This window comes from Poecilia mexicana, unplaced genomic scaffold (assembly GCF_051168715.1).
Source record: "Poecilia mexicana isolate PSO_F unplaced genomic scaffold, ASM5116871v1 scaffold_1, whole genome shotgun sequence".
NCBI classification, from domain to species: Eukaryota; Metazoa; Chordata; class Actinopteri; order Cyprinodontiformes; family Poeciliidae; genus Poecilia; species Poecilia mexicana.
This window is the reverse complement of record NW_028263370.1, coordinates 22,024,202-22,049,077: the sequence shown is the minus strand read 5'-3', so window position 1 is coordinate 22,049,077 and position 24,876 is coordinate 22,024,202. Positions and strand designations below refer to the sequence as shown.

Sequence of the window (24,876 nt, the reverse complement as noted above, 5' to 3'; positions counted from 1 at the left end):
ATTTCTATGCTAATGTCTTCTAAAGTTTCCTCACTTATGCAAATTTTTGCAACTAATAAAACTTCTCAAAAACTCAAAACCTCAGCAAGCAATAAAAAGAGAGGAGCGGGCAAATGTGCTTTCAGAGCGGTAGGAGATTGTAACTGAAAGCACATCTCTGTGTGTTCTCCTCATGAGTATTCAGAATCTAACTTTCTCTTGTCTTTCCTGTGTTATTGTTAATAGCCGTCAACTCTGACAGAAAAAAAAAATTAGAAATTTGGATTAGTCTTACAAATATTCCAGAAAAAAATGGACATTTGAGCTTGAAAAATTGAAAATTTGGTAGAAAAAAGCCCCATTGAGATTAATCTCAAGAAAATTTCTTGCCTGTCAGACTGGATGGAGAACATCTGAGCTCTAGTTGAGCTCCTAAAGTTGAACATTTCCTAAAATAAAATAAAAAAGATCAACATTGTTTTGAACAAGGAAATTTCTGAGCTCCAAAAGTGAAAAATTTGCTGGAAAACTTTGAAATTCTTAGATTAATCTCAAATATTTGGGTTTTTTTCCTGCAAGTTTTCAACTTTTAAAGCTCAGAACCTTCCATGTTTTTCTAGAAAATTTCTGAGATTAATCCCACAATTTTTTTAATTTGAGAAAAAAATTCCTCCTTTTCATCTGCAAGGGTCTAAAACGCCATCATAGGAAACCATCTTATTGTTACCACAGAAGCTAGCTTCGCCCTAACTAGAAATATGCTGCAAGTAAATATAAAATACTGCAGAAGTATTTTGTTAAAGATGCTAAAGATGTAAATTACAAAGAGTTAACTCTGAAAATATCTCAGTTTGTACATTTCCTCATGGTGAATTGCCAAAGGAGAGCAGAAAACCAGCAAATCGTCTTTAAATTGTGGCCGTGCACCGTTACACTCGGCTCATTAAGCACAGATCTTTCCACTGGTTTGTCTATTGTCTCCAGTTTGTTTACATTCAGACAGCAGAGTGAAACAATGGATGGGAAGCATACAGCGACCCAGTGGGGGGTCAAAGTTCAGCCACATACGGCTTACTGTAACCCAGGAAATGTAACTTTTCATGAGCAGAGATGCTGATGATGCAGACTTTCATTCCCCATGGCCAACATGTTGATATTTTTGACTGTTTAACTGTAAAATAGATTAAAAATATCAATACTAACCAGTTAATGTGCGTTTCAGTGAGTACAGGAGATCGACACGACTTTCTGAAGTTTTCTTGATTTTCTTTGGCGCTCAGCCTCTTTTTGAAAACTTTCAGCCTAATCTGTGCAGCTAAATATGAGAAAATACTAGGTCAGCTTAAAGACAAGAGAAATCAAGAGTAAAAAACTAAATAAAAAAATATCAATGTTCAGGAGAGCCAAAGCTGTAAGAGTCCAACTGAAAAGTTCTGGAGACTTTAAAAGAAAAACAATTGCACAGTCCAACAGTAGGGTTGCCTTCACTTCCAAAACTGTCACACATTTAATAATTAACCTTCTTTAAAAACATGTAACAATAGAATAAAAACATTTCATTTGCAACTGAAAAACTGCTGAAGTTGAATCTAATGTGAGAAAGTTGCCAGTTTGATAATTTTTTTGTGGAAATTTATTATGCAAAGAAAGAAAAAAAATAATCCAAGTGTTTATCAGTTTCAGTGGAAATGAATTTATATCAAAATAAAAACACAAATATTCAGGTTCTCAGGAGATTAAAGAGATTTGCATCAGACCAACTGAAAAATCTATGAACCGAACTGAATGCTCTGCGTTTCCATTGACCATTTAGATGCACAATTTGACATTTTGAATATAAATTTGCTGAATGGAAACACGGCAATTAAAATAAAAACTCTTTTTTATATAGAAAAAAGTTTTGACACCAGGTTGAGGTAGTTTTTGTTTTGACTGTTTCTAAAATTGGTTTACTTTGCAGAATTGCAATGGATAAACACTCCTTCCACACACACACACACCCACGAGCAACCTGATGTTACTCCTGGTGGAAACCACAAAGAAGACAACAGGAAGTAGGAGGAGTATCGCGGCACTGCATGTTTTTTAATGACTTATCACATAAACTTTTTCACGCGTGATTTTAATTGAGTTCCTTATTTACAGGAAAAACAGCAACTGGAAAATTGTGGGAGGGTTTTGATTAGCAAAATACAAAGATTTACGCTCATTTGTCATGGAAACACAGCTAATGTGTGTATCTTTTGTTAATATCCTTATAACTTATGACTGGATCTGATGAAGTCACACAGGTACAGTTACCTGTTGATATGTGGAAGGGTGTCACTTTCACAATATTTACCCTCACACTTTTTTCTTCCACTTAACTTTACATTAATCGGCTTAATCACATCGCTGAAACTGCAAAACATTTCTGCTCTGAAAATGATTTAACTCTAATTTTAAGGTACATTTTTCATTAGCTTCAAGCAAAAAGAAAAAGAAAAGATGCATGTAAAATTACAGAAAATAAACCCTTGAACAATATATTTACTTTATTTTTTCGAGGAAGCACCAGTATGACTGACCGCGTTCATCCATCGTGCAACAGTGTAAAGGTTAAAAACGCTCATCCTGTTAAAGCCTGTTATTCCCGCAGCCGCATGGAAGCTCTGCAGCTCAGACTCTGCAAAGCTCCAGAAATAATCCCTCCACAGAAACACATCTGCAACTTTAAATGACAAATAAAAATAAAAACCCAGGCGAACTCACCTTTGAGACGGTCATGTGTTGGTTTCTCCTGGAAGAGGACTCTGCTGGTGCTGCTGGACTTGGATCCGGATCCGGTGGCACTTTGCGGCGTCGTTAGATCATCGGTGGCAGCTGCATGGCGGCCGCTGGAAAAGTCACAATGTCCGGCTTCACCTTGTGAGACCCACAAGTCCGTCTGGAAAACGGAAAAAAAAAACAACTAAAAATCTGCAGAAACTGCAAGACAGGACGGTTCGGCGTCCTGACAGACTGCTGGAGCCCGGAGGGGAAGAGGAGGAGGAAGAGGAGGAGGATGATGCGACGACGGCAGGAGGAAGAGGAGGGAGGGGCGAGGGCATCAGGTGCAACTCCAGGAAATTAGGATTAGAAACAATAAAGCTGCTATAAATTCAATAAGGTCCATTCTGCAAGAAAAACAAACATATTTCATCTTAAAAATACGTCAAAAATGAATGAACTGATAAAAAAAGGTAATTATCAGGGAAAGTGGTGAATTATTTTGACTCCATTATTAAATTGATGACAGCTGAAACGGGTGTGTCGACTTGATTACGGACTGATTTAAACAAAGGTCCAGGTGCGACCCTAAACTTTCTGGCTCCAGGGGCAATCCTAACCCTGCTGCCCCCCACCCCTACCCTCGTTCCTTCTTTTATTTTTTATTTTTGCATAACTATGGTTTTGTTGATGCAAATAGCCTAGTTTTGCCAGGTTGTGCATTTTGGGATGAATTTATTTTTATTTTGTCCATTGCCCACCCTCTTTATGTGTTTTCAAACTAAATAGAACAGTCTATGTCCCTTTGATAAGATTATTTTATAGAACACTATGTTTTGCTGTTTTCCACAAAGTTTTGCATAAATTGAAATATGAGTGGGGAAATCCATTTTCTTGAATCATTAATTTTGTACAAAGGGTTATAAATAAACCTCAGTAAGTGTCAAAGCTATTTTTCCAATGGATTAAAAAGTAAGAACAACTAAAACTGACTCAAAAGGAGATGTATTTCAGAAAATTCATAACTTTTTGGTAAATTGTGATGAAGTCAATAGCAACATTTACCAAGAAAAAAATAACAATATATTGAACAATGATATTTTTATAACAATCCTTACAAGAGCTTTCATTTTAAGAAACCAGGTGGAACAATTTATTTAAATATGCTTTTGCATAATAAACAAATGATGATTAGAAACCATCCATCCATTGTCTTATGTTCCTCCAAAATCAGGTCGAAGGCGCAATAGGTCCAGGACTGTCAAAAATAGTTTAACACTCATAGCCCCCACAATCATTTTAAAATATTAGATGAGAAAAATATTTTTGCACAGTCAGTTTTACTTTTTTTTAAACTGTGCTTTTGTTACTTCCTGTTGGAGCTAGCTGTGCTGCAGTGCTAAAATGAGCTTATACACTTTAACAAGTGGAGATTTACTTCTTTGTCTTCTTCTCTGACCTGCATCTCCTGAGGGCTAAGCCCCCCTTGTCCTTAAAACCTTGTGACGCCCCTGCCTGCCCCATCGTTAAGATCTATTTTTGGCCTAGATAAAGCCCTTAAATGAGGCTATACAGTTTATTCACACCAGTCCAGTTTAATCATTGTCTGTAAATTCCGGTTCATTTATGGAGGTGTGAATGTGCAAGTGGACTCTGCTCTTCCTACAAACCTTGGTCTCAGATTGGTTAAAGTGAACTCTGGTGCGGTTCGAATGCATAAGAGAACGACAAGCTGACCAGAGTGCTCCAAAAGCAGGAGGCGGCCTGAAACGCAGGGCATTCTGGGAAAATACAACCAAAACAAACGCACTAGCCGAGCACTAGAGAGAGAAATGACTTCTGCTCTTGTACCAAGGACAAAAGATAAATCCTACAATCGCTAAACTCGGACTCTACTCCGTTTTAATTTACATTTTGTGAAGGAGGAAGATGCGCTGTGTCTTCTTTTTATGTTGTTTCCTTGAGCAGTTCTTGGTGCAGCGCCACCACAGGCGGGGAGGGCACAGTGTGAAAGTGAACCGCAGCAGCTGAAAACATAAATATTGCAACTTCGATCCCCAATCAAACCGACCGCACCGGACAGTCAACAGAAAACAGTGATTGTTGCAAAGTTTACACCTTACACCTGCATGCGGCTGATCGATCCATTGTTTTGGATCTTAAATTAATCAGACTGTGATTAGATTCCGTATGAGTGGATATGGATGTTTATTTTATTCAGTGTGTTGTGATCTGGATCTTTCACGTTCAGCCGATCGGTGATGAAATGCTGACGTGTGGAGAACAGAGCGGAGACGTGTCGAGTCACATTATTTGCATGGATAATATTGTACCTTCCAGCTGGTTCACCTTTTAATCACAGACATCTGAATGGTCGGAGACGCTCACGTGACGATGACGTAATGTAGAACCAGGATGTTTGAATCTTAACTGTAGGTGGAACCAGTTTATCATTAGCGTTGTTTTGAACGTTCATATTAATGTGAACAACATATGAAGTCATGTAGGATGTTTGTCAGGATATTTGACGCCCCCTTCTGACCAAATAACGCAATTACAGAAGAATTCATCTAAAAAGAGAGAACGCTGATTACTCGCATTTTAATTAAAAATATTTTCAATTTAAAGGGCATTCTGTTGCAGAGTTTTTAATATTGACATAAAAACATTAATTTCTGATTTAGTAAAGTGTTAATTAGAGGAAAAAGTACTTTTAGGAGTATTTTTACTACTCTGTACTGTTTACTTTAACTTGAGTAATTTTATTATAAAGTATCTCTACTCTTACTTGAGTAAAATGTCTATTTTCTGCCCACTGAATGAAAAAGAAACGTGTTGTAACCAAACTTTCAGCAGACTCAGACACACACCTGCAGGTTTTTTTTATTAAAGTTTCATAAGTTTTTATTGAAAGAAACTGATTTGGAAAAAAATTGTCTAATTTTGTTCTTTTTTGTTACTTATATGAATTATTGTCATTAAAATGCCAAAATTTCCACTTAGCTTTATATGTTGGTCTGTTTGATTATGTAATTTATAAATATCAAATAATTGATCATTTAATCAGTTACTCAGTACTTGAGTAGACTTCACCAAATGCATTTTTACTTCTGACTGCCGTTAAAGTGGCTTTAATTGGGTTTCTTATTTAATGTAAATTATGTTTATTGACAAAGTTTTGAGGATGTTTGTAATGGAAGTGCAGCTAATAAAGGATATTTCTAATTTCCTGTAAAGCAATCTGAATGAAAGGTGCCTTGTAAATAAATGTACCTTCCCTGAAAAGTCAGCGAAAAACAAACACAAAATGTCTTGGGTTGTAGATTTAGTAAAATTTAATTTATCTACAAATATTTTTCCATACGGCATACAGATAGATTATTAATTATTTTCAATGTGGCTCTTAAATTGATAAGTTACACAGTATCATACAGAAGCTGGATGCCAGAACTGCACAAAAAGTTGAAAAAATACGTCTTATTTTCCGTGGTCTTTACATGTTTTTCAGTGTTTTGCAGCATATCGTAGAGCGGTTTAGCCGTCGAGATGAAATGGAGGAAATCCAGGTGAAGTGTGCTACTTTCCAAACTCCTCCACAGCCGATTTCCCACTTCAACGATGTTAAAATCAACCTAGACTCTGTGTTTGTGATTAGAAAACGTAGAACAGCAGAATAAAATAAAATGCCGACGGGGGAACACTGTGGAGATGAACGCGCTGACGAGCTTAAACCTCAGAAAAACCTCAGCTTGAACACAGAAACGTCCAGAAACTCAACACGCGGGGAAACGAAGACAACATGGCAGCCGGGAGAAGAAACCGGATCGGCGAGCGCGAAGCCGGTCCTCCGGTTCTCAGGCAGGAAGTCTCTTCTTCTTCTCTCTGTAGTGTTTCCTCTCTAATCCTCGTCTTCGTCATCTTCGTCAGAGGTCTGGTCCCGCAGGTCGTCTTCATCTTCCACCTGTAAGGGAAGGGCCACAGTCTAACTAGAGCAAACAGACAGAACAGAGCCAGGTCAGACGGCGACCTCTGACCCCTGGGAGGTCGTGACAGAGATTCATGTTTCTGGTTAAAGACGCTGATGGAGAAACTTCTCAGAAGATTAAAACAAGGAAGGATGTAAAGAAGGGAGGGAAGAAACAAAGAAAGGAAGGAATCAACAAAGGGAAGTGAGGAGGAAATAACAAAACTAGGAAAGAAACTAACAAAAAGGAAAGAAAAAAGAGACAAACCCAGAAAATATGTAAAGAATGGAGGATGGAAGAACAGAAAGGAAGGAAAGGAGGAGAAAGGAATCAAGGATGGGAAGGAAGGAAAGAAAATAGGAAGGGAGGGAGGAAGGAGGGAAGTAAAGGTTTGACCTTGTTTGACCTCCAGTAAAGTTTTTTGACCTTGTTTGACCTCCAGTGAATGTTTCCGTACCGTCTCTCCCAGGTCTTTGAGTCTCTGCTTGAGGCTGTGGATCTTCTGGTCCTGGTCCGCCAGCAGCATCAGCAGGTCGTCCTGCTCCTTCTTGGACTCCTGGACCTCCGTCTGCAGCTTGGCCTTCTCCGTCTGCAAGATGGCCGCCGTGCTGGTGGCCGCTGCCAGCTGCTGCTCCAGTCCTGATCGACTCTCCTGAATAAGCACCGAGGAGAAAGAGAGAGACGGTAGGAGAGACGCGGCGGCGGCTGATTCACACGGAGAGAAAGACAAAGGTCCGATCGTCACACCTTCAGCTGCTCCATCTCCGCTGTCTGAGCCGCCAGTCGGTTCTCCAGTTCTGCCTTGGCTGCATCTGAGGAGCCGTCACTAGGGGGCGCTGTGTCAGAGGGCTGGAAGAAGACACCAGAAATTAAACATCTGGGATTAACACTCCAACAGCAAAAGTATTTTTGTCTAGTTTTTAGTGCAAATAATCTTATTATATTTGAAATAAGATCAAACTGATTTAAAAGTAACTTTTTAGCAAGAAATAAGAGCTTAATTTGAGTCAGTAATTCTTGAATGTCAATTAAAAAGTAATAGTTCTACTAGCAAACCTTTTACATATAACATTACGTACTACAAAATAATTTTTTTTTATCACAATCCCCTCTTTTGATTTTAAGAAAACATGTAATATTTTCTTTTATTCCCACAGTTGTCATGTTTTCCAGTTCCTTTCATCTTTTTCTCAGACTTTTCCATTTCTTTCTTGCTACGTAACTCAGAAAATGAATTTTCTGGAAATAAATTCAGAAAATAAATTTTCTGAATTCAGAAAATGGATTTTCTGAATTTGACCAGCAGCCAATAAGAAAATGAGAATCAGAAATAATTATTTTAACTTGTATAAAAAAGTACTGAACAACAAAAAACAAAAATTATGACAAAAAATGTAAGATGGCAAAAATGAAAAACATTGAATCCCATAAACTTCACTGTCAGCTTTCTGAGGCCCCATCGTCTTATTTCGAGCGTATTGAGATGTTTGCACTAGAACCCAGACAGAAATACTTGGTAAGATTTGGTGTTTTTGCGTCCTGAACGTCACGTCGTTATAATTTTTGATGACCTTTACCCCTGCTTCCGCTCTCCTCAGCAGCTCCTGCCTCTCGGCCTTCAGGTGGCTGATTTCTGCCAAATGGGTCTGAACCTGGTTCTTTAATGCCTCCAGTTCCTGCAACAGACAAAACTCAGGTTCATTTTAAAACATCACTCAAAAGAAACATCATAAGTTCAAAATGGTCAAAGATTATATATTGTCATTTGTTTTTTTTTTAATCAAATTAGACATACAATCAAAGGTAGATTTATATTTCCAAAAGGACAATCAAATTTTCTGTAAATGGAATAATTTACTGAAAAATGTATTAGAGATACATCAGAAGAATGAATTTAAGAAAGTATTTAGAAAAAACAACTACGAGGCCTGGAACGATGATAAATTGTTCCAGTGATTATTGGGGAAAAACGATAAAATTGTTATCGTGATTTTAAAGGAATATGTTGATAATGGCATAATTGCCTGTCAAAGACTTATAAACTTATAAAGAACATTTAAACACCGGAACTGGAAAATATTTTAAATATCCAAAATAAAACCGTAAATAAAATGCAGTATGAAGTCTGTCTAAACAAAATTTCACTTCAGAAAATATCAAATTCAAAATACTTTATTGATCCTAAAAGGAAATTAAATGAAGTAACTCAGTAATTCAAAATTATTCACTTTCATTCGTCATGTTAATTTATGATGTTATTGATTAATTGCTTAACAACGATACTGAATCATTCTTATTAATCTAATATTGTGTTTTTCCCGTATAATTGTTGCTTAACATATGGAAGTGCATGTCCTTTCGTAGGTTTTCAAGCAGCATCATTCGTTTGTTTTGAACTTTATTTTTATTTTGAACGTATGTGATCGATCTGTGTTAGATATTTTTAGTTGTTTTTGCTGAATGTTTCAACCAGAAGACAATCAAATGCAGGGACCTGTAACTAGTAGGGATGAAATAAATGAAGTTCATAAGAGCTTCTTTTACTTCCTGAGATTAAGGTTTTCCTTCTAGAACAGGGGAGCCCAAAGTCGGTCCTCGAGGGCCGGCATCCTGGATGTTTTAGTTCTCTCCTTAGTGGTTGTAACAACCTCCTCAGCAAGTCAATGTTCCTCTTAGGCCTCTAATGAGCCATCATTTGATCCAGGTGCATTAAACCAGGGAGAGAACTAAAACATGCAGGATGCTGCCCCCCAAGGACCGACTTTGGGTTCCCCTGTTCTAAAGTAAAGCTGAAGTTTGTGAAGAGGTGAAAGTTGAGGTCATGAATCCCACCTGGAGAAGCTCAGTGTTGTCTGATCCTGCTGGACCCTCAGCTGCTTTTGCTGCCGACTTCTGTATTAAAAACACACACACAAAAAAAAACCATTTAAAAATCATGTTAACTCCATGATTTTTACATCATGGATTTAAAAATCATGACTTAAATCCTGATTTAAATCATGATTTAAGTCATATGTGCAAATATTAGTCATATTTGCACACAAATATGACTAATATGATGCAAATGTAAAGATTTTTCTTTTTAATACACATCCAGGTTGGGAAATTATGTAAATCCTATTTTAAACTAATTAATGTTGCCTAGTTGCTGCCACAGCTTTAAAAGGATCCATGATTAGTTTTAACATTAGAATTTGAGTAAAAAATTATTTTAAAAAAACAGTGCGGTAAAAAATACTTAAGGCCTTTTAGTTTTTATAAATAAAAAATAGTCATTTTGTTTACGCTGAAATTCATTCTGTATAGATGACGTATGCTAGGCGCTACGGCGCTAGCTCTGTCCAGTCAAAGCAGTCATTTCTGATCGACGAGTTTCGTTCAGACCAAAATGAAGGAAAAGCAGAAATGAAATGGAAATTGAGGTGGCCCAAACAGAAAAAGGGGAGACTCAGATGGAAAATCCAGCATGTGTGCAGCTGCTGCTTGGAAATGGCAATCCAAGAGTTTGAAGCTCTAGTTTCTAACTCAAACTGTTTACAACAGGGCATTATAAAGACTCAAAGAATGCTTCAATATCACTTAGACATCCACTCATTACCTTCCAATTTAGTTTGATTTTGCGTTAGCTCGCGCTAATGGCCTTAGCTAATGGCGTTAGCTCCTGCTAACATCGACAGCCACTGCTAAAGGTGTCAGATCCTCACAATGACATCAGCTACTGTTGATGGTGTAATGAAATAACACAAATAGAAGATGCAAAATGAAAAATTTAAGGTCCTTAGAACAGCTGAGCAGCGCCATGCTACTGACCAGGCTGTCGATTAGCGCATCTTTCTCGCTGAGCTGCGTCTGCAGGAGCGTCTGTTGCCTCCGGAGCTCCTCCAGCTCCTCCCTGAGCTGAGAAAGCTCCTCCGTCTGCAGCCCGTTCACCTGAGTGTCCCCCTGGCTAGACTGACTCTGGTTTTCCTTACCTGAACACAAAGACCAAAAACTGTCAGACAAATTATGTTCCTTTAGATGAAAAATATGATTTGATGTTCAGGAGCATGAATTAAGCTTATTAAATTTGATTCTGAATAAAATCAGGTAGAGACAGACCATGATCCTCCTCATTTAGACACCAACAGACGGACCCACCTAGCTTGAGTTTCAGGATGTTGTACTGGTCTTTGTGCTGCTGAATCTGAGACTGCTGCTGACTGACTGTAGCCTGCAGCTGTTCGGTCTGAGTCGTCATCGATGAAACTTTCTCCTTCAGCTCCTGAATCTGAGCGTCCTGATCATCAAATACAAAGAGACTCAACATGCTGGCAAAGAATAAACACCTGAGGCAAAAACAATAAATCTTACCAAGTAATTTTCATACAGTTTCTAGTGAAAATATCTTAGTACAAATAAATAAGACAAAATTAACCTACAAGTAACTTTTCAGCAAGATATAGATCCCTGGCAGGAAAAATAAAAAAAGGCGTCCGAAACACCAGCTCTGACAGATCATCAGTAGAGCAGGAGTTTAGATGAGTTAATCTACTGCTGTGGTAGATTAGCCAATAGCAGCAAGTAGCTAATCTAACACAGCATCACTTATTATTAAGCCTAAAAACATGAAACTGTAACGGTTCTTTGTGTGGGAAATGTCTGGATCCTGATGCATATAGTGCTGCTGTTGTCAGTTGCTATGGCAACAAGTCTGTGTGTAGCGTAGCTGACACAGAGAGTGACAAAAAAAGGAATACCAGCGGTTTTGAGTTGTTCAACGGTGTTTCTGCGTTATTTTTCCCTTTGTGTGGCGCACTGCACAAAATTAATATTTACATCTCCAAGTTTCATTTTAACAGGATTGTTCCCCTGCAGCAGCGCAATGGCCAAAGAATCGTCTGTTTCCGGATGTAAACAACAACATGCAAAGGGCCTACAGGAGCTTGAGGTCAATAATTACTTGATATTGATGAAGTTCTAGTTCCCTGGATGATTATTTCACTTACAGCAAAACATTTTTCCCAAAAGTGAAAATGCCAATGGAATAAGTACTTCCAAGTACTTATTCCGTATTATTTTTTTCTCAATAGTACAGAATTATTGACTTAAACAAACCTCCTATTTCTAACTTAGTTTTGTCTTATTTAAAGTGTGCTGAGAAACTAGACCACAATTACTTGGTAAGATTTTGTATTTTTGCAGTGAATTGTTTATAGATTTCAGGAGTTACCTGTTCTCTGATCAACTCTTTGTACTGAGTTACAATGTTATCATGTTGCTCCAACGTCTTCTTCACCTCCTCTTCCTTCTTCTCCTCCTCACTGGACTTGTGGACAGCTTTGGTTATCAGACCTGTGTGCAGCAGAAAGAGAATCTGCATCTCTTCTGTCTGGTTGAATAAAAACCTTCCAGAAGGGCCGGTCTGCAGTGAGGACAGACCTTCCAGCTCTTTGACCAGCCTGGTGAACTCGTGGTCGAACAGCATCTGTTCCGGAGACGGGAAAACGGGCTGCGGCTTCAGCGCCGCCCGCGAATACAGCTCATGTTTGGTGATGAAACCGAGCTTCTCCACAAAGTTTTCCTTCCCGATGCGCTTCTCGATCAGCTGCTTTAGCTTCTCCCTGAACGAGAAAATGAAAACTCTGAGCAGGTTGTTTTAAAGGAACACTCCACTGCAACAAAACAAAAAATCTTACCAGGTTATTTTTGGGACAAATTTGCTAACCAGTAACTTTCTGGACTGTCAATAGCCGATAATAGACATGGAAAAAGTAACATTTGCATTCGGTCCTTCTGAGAAGACAGCTTATCGTGTTCGTTCTCTGACACAGGGACACTTACTTGGTGTAGTTTTCCAGTGAGTTGTCGTTATAGTAGATGCAGATCCCAAGCAGGAGAGCGCACAGACCCTGGACGAGCCGTTCGTCTTCTCCCAGATTCTCTGAGATCTGAGCCGTCAGCTGCAGCAGCCCCAACGTCAAGGACCAACCCTCAGGATGAGCACTGCCGCAGGTTAACGGGGACATTTCAAACAAATTAAACTTATTCTTGCATAACTTTGGATAATTTTGGAGGCATTTTCTGTTTGCTTTTATTTTTTAAGTAATTAGAGTAACAAATAAAGCTTTGACATCTTTTATGCAGCCAGGTCTCCGCTATCATAATTTATTTTTTTGTAGAAATTAATGCTGCAAAGAATTATTTTATTAAGTATTCTAACCATTAATTAGATAAAAAACTGGCATATTCTGCAGTTTTTTATTTTACTACATATTTATGCAATATTAGAAATATATTAAAAGATCCAAATGAATTAAATTCCAATTTAAATACAAAAAACATTTTACTGCCTAAAATGCAACAGCACAGCATTCCTTTAAGCTTGATGATTTGTAGCAAAGGATTCAAACTTCTAACATCAGCAAGTGAAACGTTCAGTCATTTCTGCTCGACTTAACATTAATACAGTTAAGTGTAGGAAGAATCTGGTGATTAATTTTGGATTAACAGATTAATAAGTGGATAGAAAAGGTGCTTAACAGGAGATTCTTTAAAGTTTTGGGTTTTTTTACAGAAATTGAACCAGGTGAAGCTAAAACTGCCACATGAAAAGTTCTGATGAGTTTTTTTTACATCTTAAATGTAAAATGTGTACATATTTTTGTCTAATTTTGGCTTAATTACTGCTCTGAATACGTTTTCTTTCAGCAAATGGCCTTTTTAGAGTCTGGGTTACTAAATTAGTTAACGGTTATTTCAATAACTGATTCATCACGATTAATCAGATTGTTTCATTCCTACTTGGAATAACAGATACATTTTTCCTAGTTCAGAAGCTCTGCATGTACAGTACCATTCATCCCTGTTACTTTACAATGCCTATAAAAAGTCCAAAACAACCTGTGCAGGACGAACCCAACATGCCACAGACTGAGCAGCAGATCCGAGTGAAAAGCAGAAAAGGCGTTTGAAATGAAGGATACGAAGGGAACATTTTCCTGGTTGTGCAGGAAGTGTGTGACAGCGATGGGACAGTTGCTGATCCACGTGCAGAGCAGCATGAGAAGGCCCACCCTGGTCTGTACTTTGCTGCCCTGCAGAAAGAGAGGAAGAGGAAGCAAACGTTTTCAAACATCAGCGAGCTGCCGAAGAACAATCCCACCATTTTGTTCTAAAAACACTTCTTCGTAAGGAAATGTGATCAAATTGAAGGCTTTCAAGTAACAGGAGGATATATTTCTTAAAAAGTGGACAGAGTAGCAAAATAAACCCCAAAAACAAGAAAAAAGTATAAAATAATAATTAAAAAAATAATAATCCAATTTATTATCCTGACATAAAGGAGGTAAAAAACAATGTGAACAATGTTTTTTTGTTTATTTTTTCAGTTTCCAGGATTGGGTTAATGTATCAAAGCAATGCTTCAAAAGGCATCCACTGTTAATATGGTTATAATTAGTTAAAGCAGGTTAGCATGCAGGCCTGCAGGGTAAAACTCATTTAAAAAGGATCACAAATTCAAAATTTTATTGTTTTGCAAATTAAAGCTGAATGTTTAATTTGTAGCAAAACATGCAAAACAAAATCAACTAAATATGCTTTTCAGAAAGGAATCAATTCAATCCCATTAAAATCTGTTTTTCCCTAAGTAGTAGTATATTTTAAGCAGAAAAGAAGCTGTAGTGAAAAAGGTGCCGTGATGTAAAAATAAAAAATGTTGTATAAGCTGCATCCTGATGCATTAAAAATGCTCAGCATGCTTTACGACGAGAAGAAACATGTTTCCTGCTGTGAAAACAATGGTAGACAAGCGTGATTAACGACAATCTGAGCAACGGAAGAGCAGAGGGGAAAATAAAACTTATCTGCTTTAAGTAATACAACAACTTTGAAAAGTCACCTTCTCAGCTTTAGTCTCCAAATGCGACGAAATGCAAAAAATGAGGAAACAGAAAAATGAAACAAGAATCAAATAAGCAAACTATGGCGCGTTCCAAGTTTAAAGGCCAAAAACAAAAACTCGAATCAGTTTATTTCATGTGGACGATCAGAATTAACTTTTTTCATCAAAACAGCAGCAAAATATAGATTTTTTTTTTTAATTTCCAGAATCTAAGTTACGCAAATCTGACCAAAATCTGATTTTTCCACGGCAGTTTGAATGACCCCATGCTGATCTTTTCACCACAAAAAAAAAAAAAAAAAAAAGATTTGTGCCACTTCCATAGTGGTATTAATTCTGATATGTGTCGTCATTTTCAACGCATCTGCAGTCAGAACGGTCATATCACAGCTAGTCTGACTTTTTGAACCATTGTGTTTCTCAGAAAGAAATCAGTTGGTTTTAACCAAAAATGCACCAGAGAGACAAAGGAACACAGTTTATGTGAAAGTGAGACCTCTTGTTTATACACCAGCTTTGTTTGGTTACCTGCTGAACTATTTCAAGTAAAGTCAACACCATAAAATTTTACATATGTCACCCTGTCTAACAAATGTACACTACCTTCTGTAAGTGCTAGTTTTTAAATTGAAAAAAAAAAAAAACAATTTGGAAAAGTTATTTTTCTAACTGAATTTGTTATTTTTGAATGATATTAATTTTTCATTTTAACCATTAAAATATCAGAATCTTACATAACTTTGTATTTTGGTTCTTCTGATTGACATTTTAAATATTAAATCAGTTTTATTTCAGCTTCGTTTGCTAACATGCGACCTCATCATCCGACATGTCTACTGAGGCGACAGCGAAGGCGTAAGACAAATACGATGAGTTCCCAGGACGGTAATACTGCAGACTAAAAAGAACGTAATTTGTCAGGCAGATGATTAAAACAGACTTTGCAGATTTAGTGTGTTGTGAAGGTTTAGCATTTATATATCTGCATTTGTTTGTATCTTCTGGTCAGTGAATGCACCAGTGTATAAAAGGTCTTAAGTTACATAACAGTCATAATCAAGTTAATGAAGAGAAGTGCTTTTTCCCACAAAGGTTCTGTTGGACCCTACTGGAATTTAAAAAGTAACTTGTGAAAAAAAGACTTGCATAATTAAGAACAATAACAGCAAAAGCTCCTAACTTGAAGAGGACAAGACCCCAGATTAGCCACAGCACAAACTTCCTCAGAGCTGGTAGCACAGAGACAACTGACATGATGCCGACTCCGCCCCCATGAGAAAGTAAAGCAAACCCCTAACAAACAGTGTTGTAATAGCAGAGGTAGTGGAACTTAATGTGGTACCAAAGACATGCTTTGAGTAATTTTTGCCTTATCAGCCAACACTGAGTCAAAGATGAAGGCCCAGAAAATAAATAAAAAAAGAAGTCATATATCAGGCCTATAAAGTTTTATCGAGAAACAACAGAGAAATCAACGATAAAGCCTAAGAGGAAAAATGATGAGGGACATAACGCCTCACTGGATGAGAGTGTGAATGCATTTTACACGTAGAAAACGGGTGAGTAATAATTTAATGAAACCGGCTTGTGAAAATCTGCCATCAGGAAAATGCACAAAAAATAAACAGTAGCATAAAACGGTGCTCAAATGTAAATACCGCAGTTACTGCAGCATGCTTACATGCTGCCATAGAGCTAACATTGAAATCTACACATAAAATCAAGCATGACTACCTTCGCTTAATAATCTTTGATTTGACTATCAATAAGTGTTGCCAAGACAAAAAAATTGGATGTTTACTGCCAGTTACCTTCATTCAGATGAACATGTGGTAGCTGCTGTTGATCACAGCTTCATTCAACTGGACATGAGGTCGGCTGAAGGAATTGATCCATTTCTTGCGTTACTCCAGACTCCGTTTGGGTTTTTGAAACCTAAGAAATGGCAATCCACCCTCTAATTGGCCATGATTTCCTATTATTTTCCTCAAATTGTCTCTGACCGCAGCGTGTTTGCTATGATAAGCATTAGCAATGTTGTTGAAGGTCAGCTCCTTCAGATAAGTGGTGCGTCTACTTCCAGGCAAATTGGGACCGCCAATTGGTCAGTTGATGAAAAACGCCCTGGAATGATTGATGGAGGATTGCGCTTCGTCCACATGAGGGCGAAGTCGGCGTCATGTCAATTCAGCCGTTAGGACGACAACAACCAGCAGCAGCAGTAGTTTCTGTTGCTCTCCTGTCTACCTCTCTTGTTTTCTGTGCGTTTCTGTGGTCAGTCAATGCAACCAAAATGTCTGTGTTACACTACCGAGGCTTTACATTAGGGGCAAAGCAGGGCGCTAAAAGGTTAAAGGGAAGCAAGTTTCACCAACATGTGGGAACCCAGAGACCCCTACTATTCAGACCAAGCCAAAAACGACCACCCAAAGACTCAAAAACACACACATACACACTGCAGAGGCACTTTACTCACCCGCCGGACGATCTTATCTCCCTGAAAAACCACAACTTCATTGAGCTTCGCATTTCAGAGTTACAGCTACGCTACCCAGAAGCACCCAGCCTGAAAGAGGCGAAGGCAGGAGGCGTTCTCTACCTGAGACAGGATGTTGGTGCACTGCTGCAGCAGCGAGACTGGCGGCTTGCCCAGGCTGGTGGCGAGCTGCACCCTGAGCAGCTGCTCCTTCTGGGTCAGGTTGTCCTGCAGCGTGTGAGCCAAAGCCACGGCCGCACACCAGTTAGACAGAGAGTCCGCCGAGAACAGGCCGCCGCACAGCAGCTGGCCGGCTGAGATGGAGTTAGCTGCAGGAAACAAAGAGGAAGAATGAGTAAGGTTGTGTTCACACCAGCCCTGTTTGGTCCACTTTAATCAAACTCCAGTCCGTTTGTCTTGGAAGTCTGGTTCAGATCGGGAGGTGTGAATCCCCAATCGACCAAAAACATCAACTCTGGTTAGCCTAGAAACCCTCGATCCCAGTTCGGCAGAAGTGAACTCTGGTGGTTTGAATGCATATGTGAACGCAAGTGGACCAGAGACTGCTTCAAAAACAGGAAACGGACTACAGCGCAGGGAATTCTGGGTAGATACAACCAAAACAAACTCCAGCAAGAGAAGTGTCTCTTTGGTCTTTTACCAAAGAATTGATGATTTTAATGACGGCATTTGACAAAATGTAATGCATGTTACTGGTTTTTCTCAATTGTTGACTATGTGATGTTTTTATGATGTAAAGCACTTTGAACTAGGGATGCACCAATTCATTGGCCAGCCGATTTCCTTCGTTTTGGGAGATCGGTGATGGGCTGATACTTACATGTGGAGCCGATCTTCTCCACCGATCGTATCTACCTCAGCAAAAGTCTAACAATCAACCCCTGTCCTAGGTCGAACCACGAAGGATGTGAACAGGAAACGTACCGTCGATGGTGGAGGGCAGCAGGGTTGCGACAATCTCCCCCTGACCTTTCTGGTTCTTGAAAAGGAAGCACTGGAAGCAGTAGAGGACGGCGCAGCGCAGCACGAACGGCTGCCTCTCGTTCACCATGGACATCAGCAGAACCACGATGGCCGGCCTGAAACAAACATCCCAACACATCCCTGAAGGAAAACCAGTCAGAAGCGGGTGGAAGCTTCAAAACATGGCGGCTGCGTTTACCTCGGAGGGTTCGACGGGGCGTTGACAGAAGCAAAGTAGTCCTGGTTGACCTGTGACCCCCTGATGACCTCGGAAACTGTGTTTATTGTCTGGGAGGAAAAACAGCCGAATCAGAACTTGGAAACGTTTTGGAACGCCTTCACATTTCAGTCATGTTATTAATGGAAAATTCAAGGTATTTTATTGGGATTTGATGCAAAGGACCAACTTGGATCTGAAAAGTGTGGCAAGCATGTGCATTCACACCCTAGAATAAACAGAACTAGTTATAGCTGCAACGTTGCACATCTAAAGACACAAAATATCTCAAAGCACAGTTAAGGCTGTCGCAATTAATCAATTAATCGCATATTAAATTAAAATTCTGATTATTTCTTGAAGAGTAATTTTGTTTTTTAATTTTATTTATGGTTTTGGTTTTAAGGAGGTTTTGTCCCCCATTTAAGTTATCATTTTTGTTTTTCTGTATTTTGAATATTTAAAATATCTTCCAGCTCCAGTGGTAAGTGTTCTTTACAATATGAAAGTTTACTGGTCTTTGAGAGGGTGTACTTACATTAACATGCCATTACCAACAAATTACTAGAAAATGGTCTCAAAACATAATTTATCACCATCCATCTGTCCCTCAAGGATTTTGCAACTATTTTTGTGATTTTTCTACAATCAAAAACACTGATTTTGTTGTGCCACTTTAGAAATACTTTAAATCGGTTACTAAAGTAATTTTTCATGGCAGGCCCTGTCACAACATGGTAAATGTCACATAGTTTTGCCAGGTGGGGTTATGAATGTGTAATCTGAGAGTCCTGTTGGGGTTATTACCTCTGTGAGGATGTCGGCAGGGACACCGGTCGCCATGAGGATGGTACACAGCTGCTGCAACAGGCCACACTGATACATGCACTTCTGACAGCTGGCTGTGGCTCCAGGTGAGTTCACAGGTGACACCATCACTCGCACCAGCTGGGATAATGTTAAAAAAAATATTTAAAAAAAACAGTCATATGTGCTGCTAAATCTAATCTGGTTGCTAATTTAGATTGAAAGCAACAGTTTGTGCGCTACCTGCAGCATGAGGTGGAGGTTTGTGACTTTCTGTGCTGACCAGCCGGAGTTATCGTCCCCGACTTCGAACCACGGCTTCATCCTCTGGATGTAGGAGCCCTCCTTGAAGAAGTTCTGGTTGGAGCTGTTGTTCTTCAGCAGGTTCAGAAGCAACAGCAAACAATCCTCAACCACGATGCCTGGACACAGAGACGACAACGGATCAGGAAATGAAGAGGAGCCTCCAAGATGTCTGGCTTCAAGTCGTTTTATCAACAGTTTCTGGGCTTTCTGAGGAAAATTCAAAGTTCCTGTTTGACATTTGGCCCCTCATTTCCAGCTGTACAATTAGCATGAATCAACTTGGTGAGATTTTAAAGATTTAACTAAACAAATTGTGCCCAAAAATACAATTTAAATGGGTTCTGTGCTAAATTGTTTGGTGTGTTGACAACACTGGCAAATCCTTGATTTTTTTAAAGCTAAATGATTAATGACCAGAGTAAAACAAAAAACATCCACTGAAAATCACCAGTTCTGGTTTGAATGTGTGCAAAAAGCAAGACCATTTTAAAGTATAAAACTGATGCTCATTGGCAGAACAATATGCTGTGCCTTTAAAAACTTTATTTTTGTAAACTATCTTGGTGAAAAAAGCCAAATTCTTATGCTCAAGACTGATCTACAAAAGCAAACAAAAGGATAACATCCAAGGTATAAAATAAGCCTAGGTGCATGATTTTTATTATTATTATACTTCAAAGATCCCTCTCCTAAATGTTTGAGACGTTACTGGTGAAAGAACAAGTCACAATGAAACATTCATTTTTGCCTACCAATGATGTATTTCTACTGAAAATATGTCATTATATGGAACAACAACCAACTTTAACCGTTCAGTAGTCTTTTCACCTCCATCACTGCTGCCTTCTTCTGTGATGATATCCAGCAGACGTTCAAAGGCGTTCTCAAACGCCACGATCTTCTGAATGGCTGCGTTGCCTTTGGTCAGCTGCTGAAGCAGCAATAAGCCCTAACGGAGAGCAAACAGCATTTAGCAGCTGTCACAGATCCGTTCAGACATCTACTTTCTGGAGAACTTCACAAATATACTCACATCATTACGAATTACTTCCCTCGAGTCCGCCAAAAGGTCCATTAACCTGGAAACACCTATGGAAGGAAATTAATGTATTTCTCAATCAAATATGAATAAATAAACAGCTTTCAAGTAAAGCTGGAACAATTAAAAGGATTAATCGTGATGAATGGATTATTGAAATAATCGTCAACTAATTTAGCAATCTATGACAGGAGCAAACAAACCCAAAATCAGCAATTTGGTGAAAAACAGATCTAGAGCAGTAATTAATCCAAATCTCCACATTTAAGGTAAAAACATCTGTGTCCGCAAACATGTTTTAGCAAAACATCCTCAAGTGGAATAGTTTTAGCTTCACGCACTTCCTATTTACTAAAGGAATGGTATTCCATTTTCGGTATTAAAATGTTTGTTTTCTTATTTAAAAAGAAATTGAATTATTAATTTGCATCTTTTAATGCACTTCTATTACTGTATAAAACAGGCTTAAGTGGTTAAATAAAAAATCTGTAGTATGTGCCATTTTTGAATCCGATTAATCGCCAGACCAATCTATTAAACGGCAAAAATAATTGATTAGTCACCATAATCAAGGTGAAATAAGGAGGAATTTGTTAACATAAGAGTGACTCCTAAAGGCCTGGGAGTGAAAACATGAAGCGTTGGGAGGAAACTCACCCATCGGGCTGACGAGAATGATCCCCTGCACCTGGACACCCTGGTTCTTTAGGAGAGCAGTAAGCAGCTTTACGCCGGGCCAGCGCACATGGAAGTCAAACTCCTTTAAAACAAAAAACAATAAAACCAGTGCACTGAAGTGCAGACAGCTCTGCAGCTCAGACATGGCTGGCGTGTTGCTACTGCAGTACCTCCAGCAGGGTGAGGAGCAGGGTTATATGCTCTGGGTCCTGGATGAATGTCTCTGTGAATTGGGTCCCAAGGTCGTCGGCCTGCTTCTGAGCGTTTTCATCTGGCAAAAGGAAATTCCCCATCTCAGATAAGATTTTATTTAAATACTCCAAGAGGAAGCACACTTTCTGGAAGCTCCCATCTTTAAGGAATATGGTGGTAGTTTATAAAAAGCAGCTTGGTTTCATGATGGAAATGGATCGTAAAAAAGGTTTCTTCCACAGTTATGAACAACTATATCAGTTCTGATCTGTGCTGATCAGTCATAAACTGTGTGGCTGAGCCAAGACGATACGGGACGAGATTCACACTCCACTGGACTACCAACTTTACATGGTTCAGTATTCACGGACTTTTTCAAAGGACTGTAATTAAGTTATTCATGGATTTTTTTCAGACAAGTAGAGCGTCCCTGAAAAAATGTAGTTTGGGAGGTTAAAATATTTAAGTGCAATGCTACTTCACATGCTACTGGCTGGTGTTTAGAAAGCAGCCAATCAAGGAGTGCCATTCATTTTCCTTGGTACTGATTCGCTGAACAATAGGAAGACTAGATATTACCTTCTACACAGCGTGGCTAAGAAGGTTTCCCTTCTGCATATTGGGATATATTTGGTTGATATATTTGGAATGTGGACAGATAAATATTTAGTTTCTGTTCCTGTAAATCCACAGATTTTAATAACTTAAAAAACAAAACATATTTAGAACTGAGATGATCTGAAAAAGTAAATACTTGACAAAGCAGTGAATAAATAAAAAATTAACTACATAAAAATATAAGCATTTACTGCAAAAAACAAAGAAAGACTGAGAACTTTGAGGAAAGATTCAGCAGAGAGCACTGTGGGGTTAGCAAAGCGTTGGTGTTGCAACTCAAACACCTTCCTGGATTTTAGGGAACTTGGTTACGTGTTTAGTAATTTATCAACAGCAAAGGTGCATTTATTTCAGTAATGAACAAACATAACATGGTTTCCTGTGACAGAGAGGGAAGGATGAGAAGGAGGAAATGCTTTTAATTTATGCCACAGCTGACAGATTCTCATGAAGGCATGCCATAAAAACACATCTGAGTAATTCAAATGTTTTTTAGGATGCTCAAAGTGTAAAAAATCCCAACAAAAATAATAATGAACTTCCTTCCACATCCAAAACAAAAGGATCATGGATAACTGGCAGGAGTTGGTGGTTAAAAGTGTTTGCATCATGCACAGTAAAATATTTTTACCTTCTGATTCATCTGTAGGGTTAACACATGAAAGAGAAGAGAGAGACACGAGTCTTTACACGACGCAGTCACGATCCATATATGGAGGAGAGGATGCAGACTGAATGTGGTCCAACTCAACACTTTTACACATGCAAACATAAAACTGAATCTGCAGCTGCCAAACACTGAGGAGGAACAATATTCTGACTAGGTTTTGTTTAATAGTGAAACTTTGCAGTAATTTCTGCCTCGTGTGATGAGATGAAACCAGTAGTACCTTGTTCTTCCTCCTCATCGTTACTGATTACATTGTAGAGTGTGTCCAAAGCATATCCCAGGATTTCTGAGTCAGATCTGTTGAATTTAAAAGAGCAACATTGTTTACTAAACGCATTTCATTTCTAAATTGTGAAACCAAGCAAATATAAACAATTGCTGCAACACACTGCACTAAAACTCTAGAAGCAGGCTCTCTGTAGGTCAACATTTAACCTACAAAGAGCCTGTAGGTAAAATCATTGTTTGTTCAGCAGAAGATTTTTTTTTTACTAACTAAAGTTGAAAATGGGAAAAGAAGAGCAAAAAGTAGCTGCTCCCTATCTGGGGCAGCTACTATCCAGTGGTTTGCTACAATCAGCATGTGAATGACTGAATGTAGCGAGAAGCACTTTGGAGGCCTGAGGACTTGATAAAACGCTATACAAGTGCAGGCCATTTGACAATCATTCTCCACATTAAAATTAATTCAAATGAATACAAATTGAGACTGCTTGGTTTTATGTGAACAACCTTAAACATGGTAGCTTCAATCAAACACTTATTTCCTCCCTCCTGCAAAATCTGTTATTTTGCAATGCACAGTAATATTGCAGAACCTTTGCATACCTGTCGGTTTGCAGAATGTTTATCAAGTGATCCATTGCCTGTGTGCCAACTTCCATACGATATTTCTGCAAAAAGGTCAAAATTTCAGTTTCTGGAAACAGTACTCCACCGTACCTTTCAGAAAGATAACCACCTCTTTTTTTATTTTTACCTTTGAGAGAGACTTAAGCGCTCGGACGGCATCTCTGCGATCTTCTAGTAGTGTTGAAGAGGCGACCCGGTCACACAGTTTCTGAATCTGATCACAGGGAGAAAAAAACAACTAATGATTTGTGAAATAAATTAATTTCTTCTACAACAGTATCGGTGTTATATTTAAATAACTTTTGGTGGCAGTTGATAAAGTATGGGTGTATTTTCTTACTGTAAGCCTTAAGATGAGAGAAGTTGGGTGTTGATGTTTTAAACAAAAACATCAGCAGTTTCTGTTGAAAAATCTGCTTAGTTTAAGTTAACCTATTTATGTTTAACTACTTCAAGAAATACACTCTTATTTCAATATATTTACTATTTTTGTTAAGTATTGCTTATAGATTTAGATTGCTAGCTCCAACCTCTGTTTTTACAACCATTTATTATTTGACTAAATTCTGTTTAGAATTTATGCCCTTGCTCATATGAGAAGCGCTCTTTAAATAAAATCTGATAATTACATTACAATTATTATACAATTATTGGTTTTGAAATCAAAAGCACATGTAGCGCAAAAAGCTTCAGTACTTTGAACAGACTATGGCAGCAACACACATCAATACTTTGCTGTAGGCCTGCAGGGAAGAATCTGCTGATTGTGTTTTTAGGTTTACAAAGCGGAATTACCAGTTGATCCATCTCTAGATCTGATCAAAGTTCTTAGTAACGTTTTTCTGCTGGTGATACAGTTTGTGATTCAAACGAATTTTGGATGAAGAATTAGAAATTAAACACTGGTGATATAAAACTTCTTTTGGCCATTTTCTTCGACACAGCTTTTAACTGTTTGAGGTCAGTTAGCAGGTAAATTTCACGCATCAACAGCTAACTGACAGATTTGCTATTTTTGCTATGTAGCATGGCTAGCTTTCTGATTCAGAAAGGTCTGCCTCTCATAAGTAATTTTAATGATATAAAGAAAAAAATAGAGATTAACATTAAAAGACAAGTGTATGTTAGTGTGCATACATTATTGAGCAATGTGTTTTTACTTTAGGTGAAATGTATGAGCCACAGACCGAACAAGCAGCTAATTGATTAGCATTCCTACCGTCTCTGCTCCTGACGGTTGCGGCCCGGCAGTCTGCCCTCCCATCACTCCCCTGAAGAAATTCATCCTGAATATTAAATATCCAATGCTTCTGAGTGTTTAAAGGAAGAACCTTGTGCCTCAGTGACAAGAAAGTGTTTATAAAAACGAGAAATGAAGGGCTTTGATCGAATTTCTTTCACTGACCGAGCCCCGGAACACAAATGAGGCCAGTGCGCATGCGCGCAGACGTGGCGATACGTGG

At 38.5% G+C, this 24,876-nt stretch overlaps 2 protein-coding genes across 3 annotated transcripts in view; both read right to left on the bottom strand.

The window, feature by feature from the left end:
- Positions 1–3,228, bottom strand: part of coro2aa (coronin 2Aa) — a 39,529-nt gene extending 36,301 nt beyond the window's left edge. The window contains exon 1 of the mRNA XM_014970370.2: positions 2,731–3,228. Within this exon, the coding sequence (XP_014825856.1) occupies positions 2,731–2,745 (15 nt within the window). The 5' untranslated portion in view covers positions 2,746–3,228. The remainder of the gene's footprint in view (positions 1–2,730) is intronic.
- Positions 3,229–6,044: 2,816 nt separating this feature from the next.
- uso1 (USO1 vesicle transport factor) lies at positions 6,045–24,873 on the bottom strand. 2 transcript variants are annotated; one of them, XM_088006431.1, is made up of 25 exons: positions 24,633–24,873; positions 23,541–23,627; positions 23,390–23,454; positions 22,782–22,858; positions 21,252–21,352; positions 21,061–21,163; positions 20,398–20,453; positions 20,193–20,313; positions 19,302–19,480; positions 19,059–19,199; positions 18,234–18,322; positions 17,996–18,150; positions 17,174–17,379; positions 17,051–17,071; positions 13,655–13,765; positions 12,513–12,631; positions 12,111–12,292; positions 11,902–12,023; positions 10,830–10,968; positions 10,503–10,663; positions 9,525–9,584; positions 8,270–8,368; positions 7,440–7,541; positions 7,150–7,344; positions 6,045–6,688 (listed from the first exon to the last, which is right to left on the bottom strand). In XM_088006431.1, the coding sequence occupies exons 1-25, from the start codon at positions 24,696–24,698 to the stop codon at positions 6,626–6,628; spliced, it is 2,820 nt and encodes a 939-aa protein (XP_087862557.1). In that variant the 5' UTR covers positions 24,699–24,873; the 3' UTR covers positions 6,045–6,625. The 2 variants fall into 2 exon arrangements, with proteins under 2 accessions (XP_087862557.1, XP_087862559.1); XM_088006433.1 differs by lacking the exon at positions 17,051–17,071.
- Between the last annotated feature and the right edge of the window lie 3 nt (positions 24,874–24,876).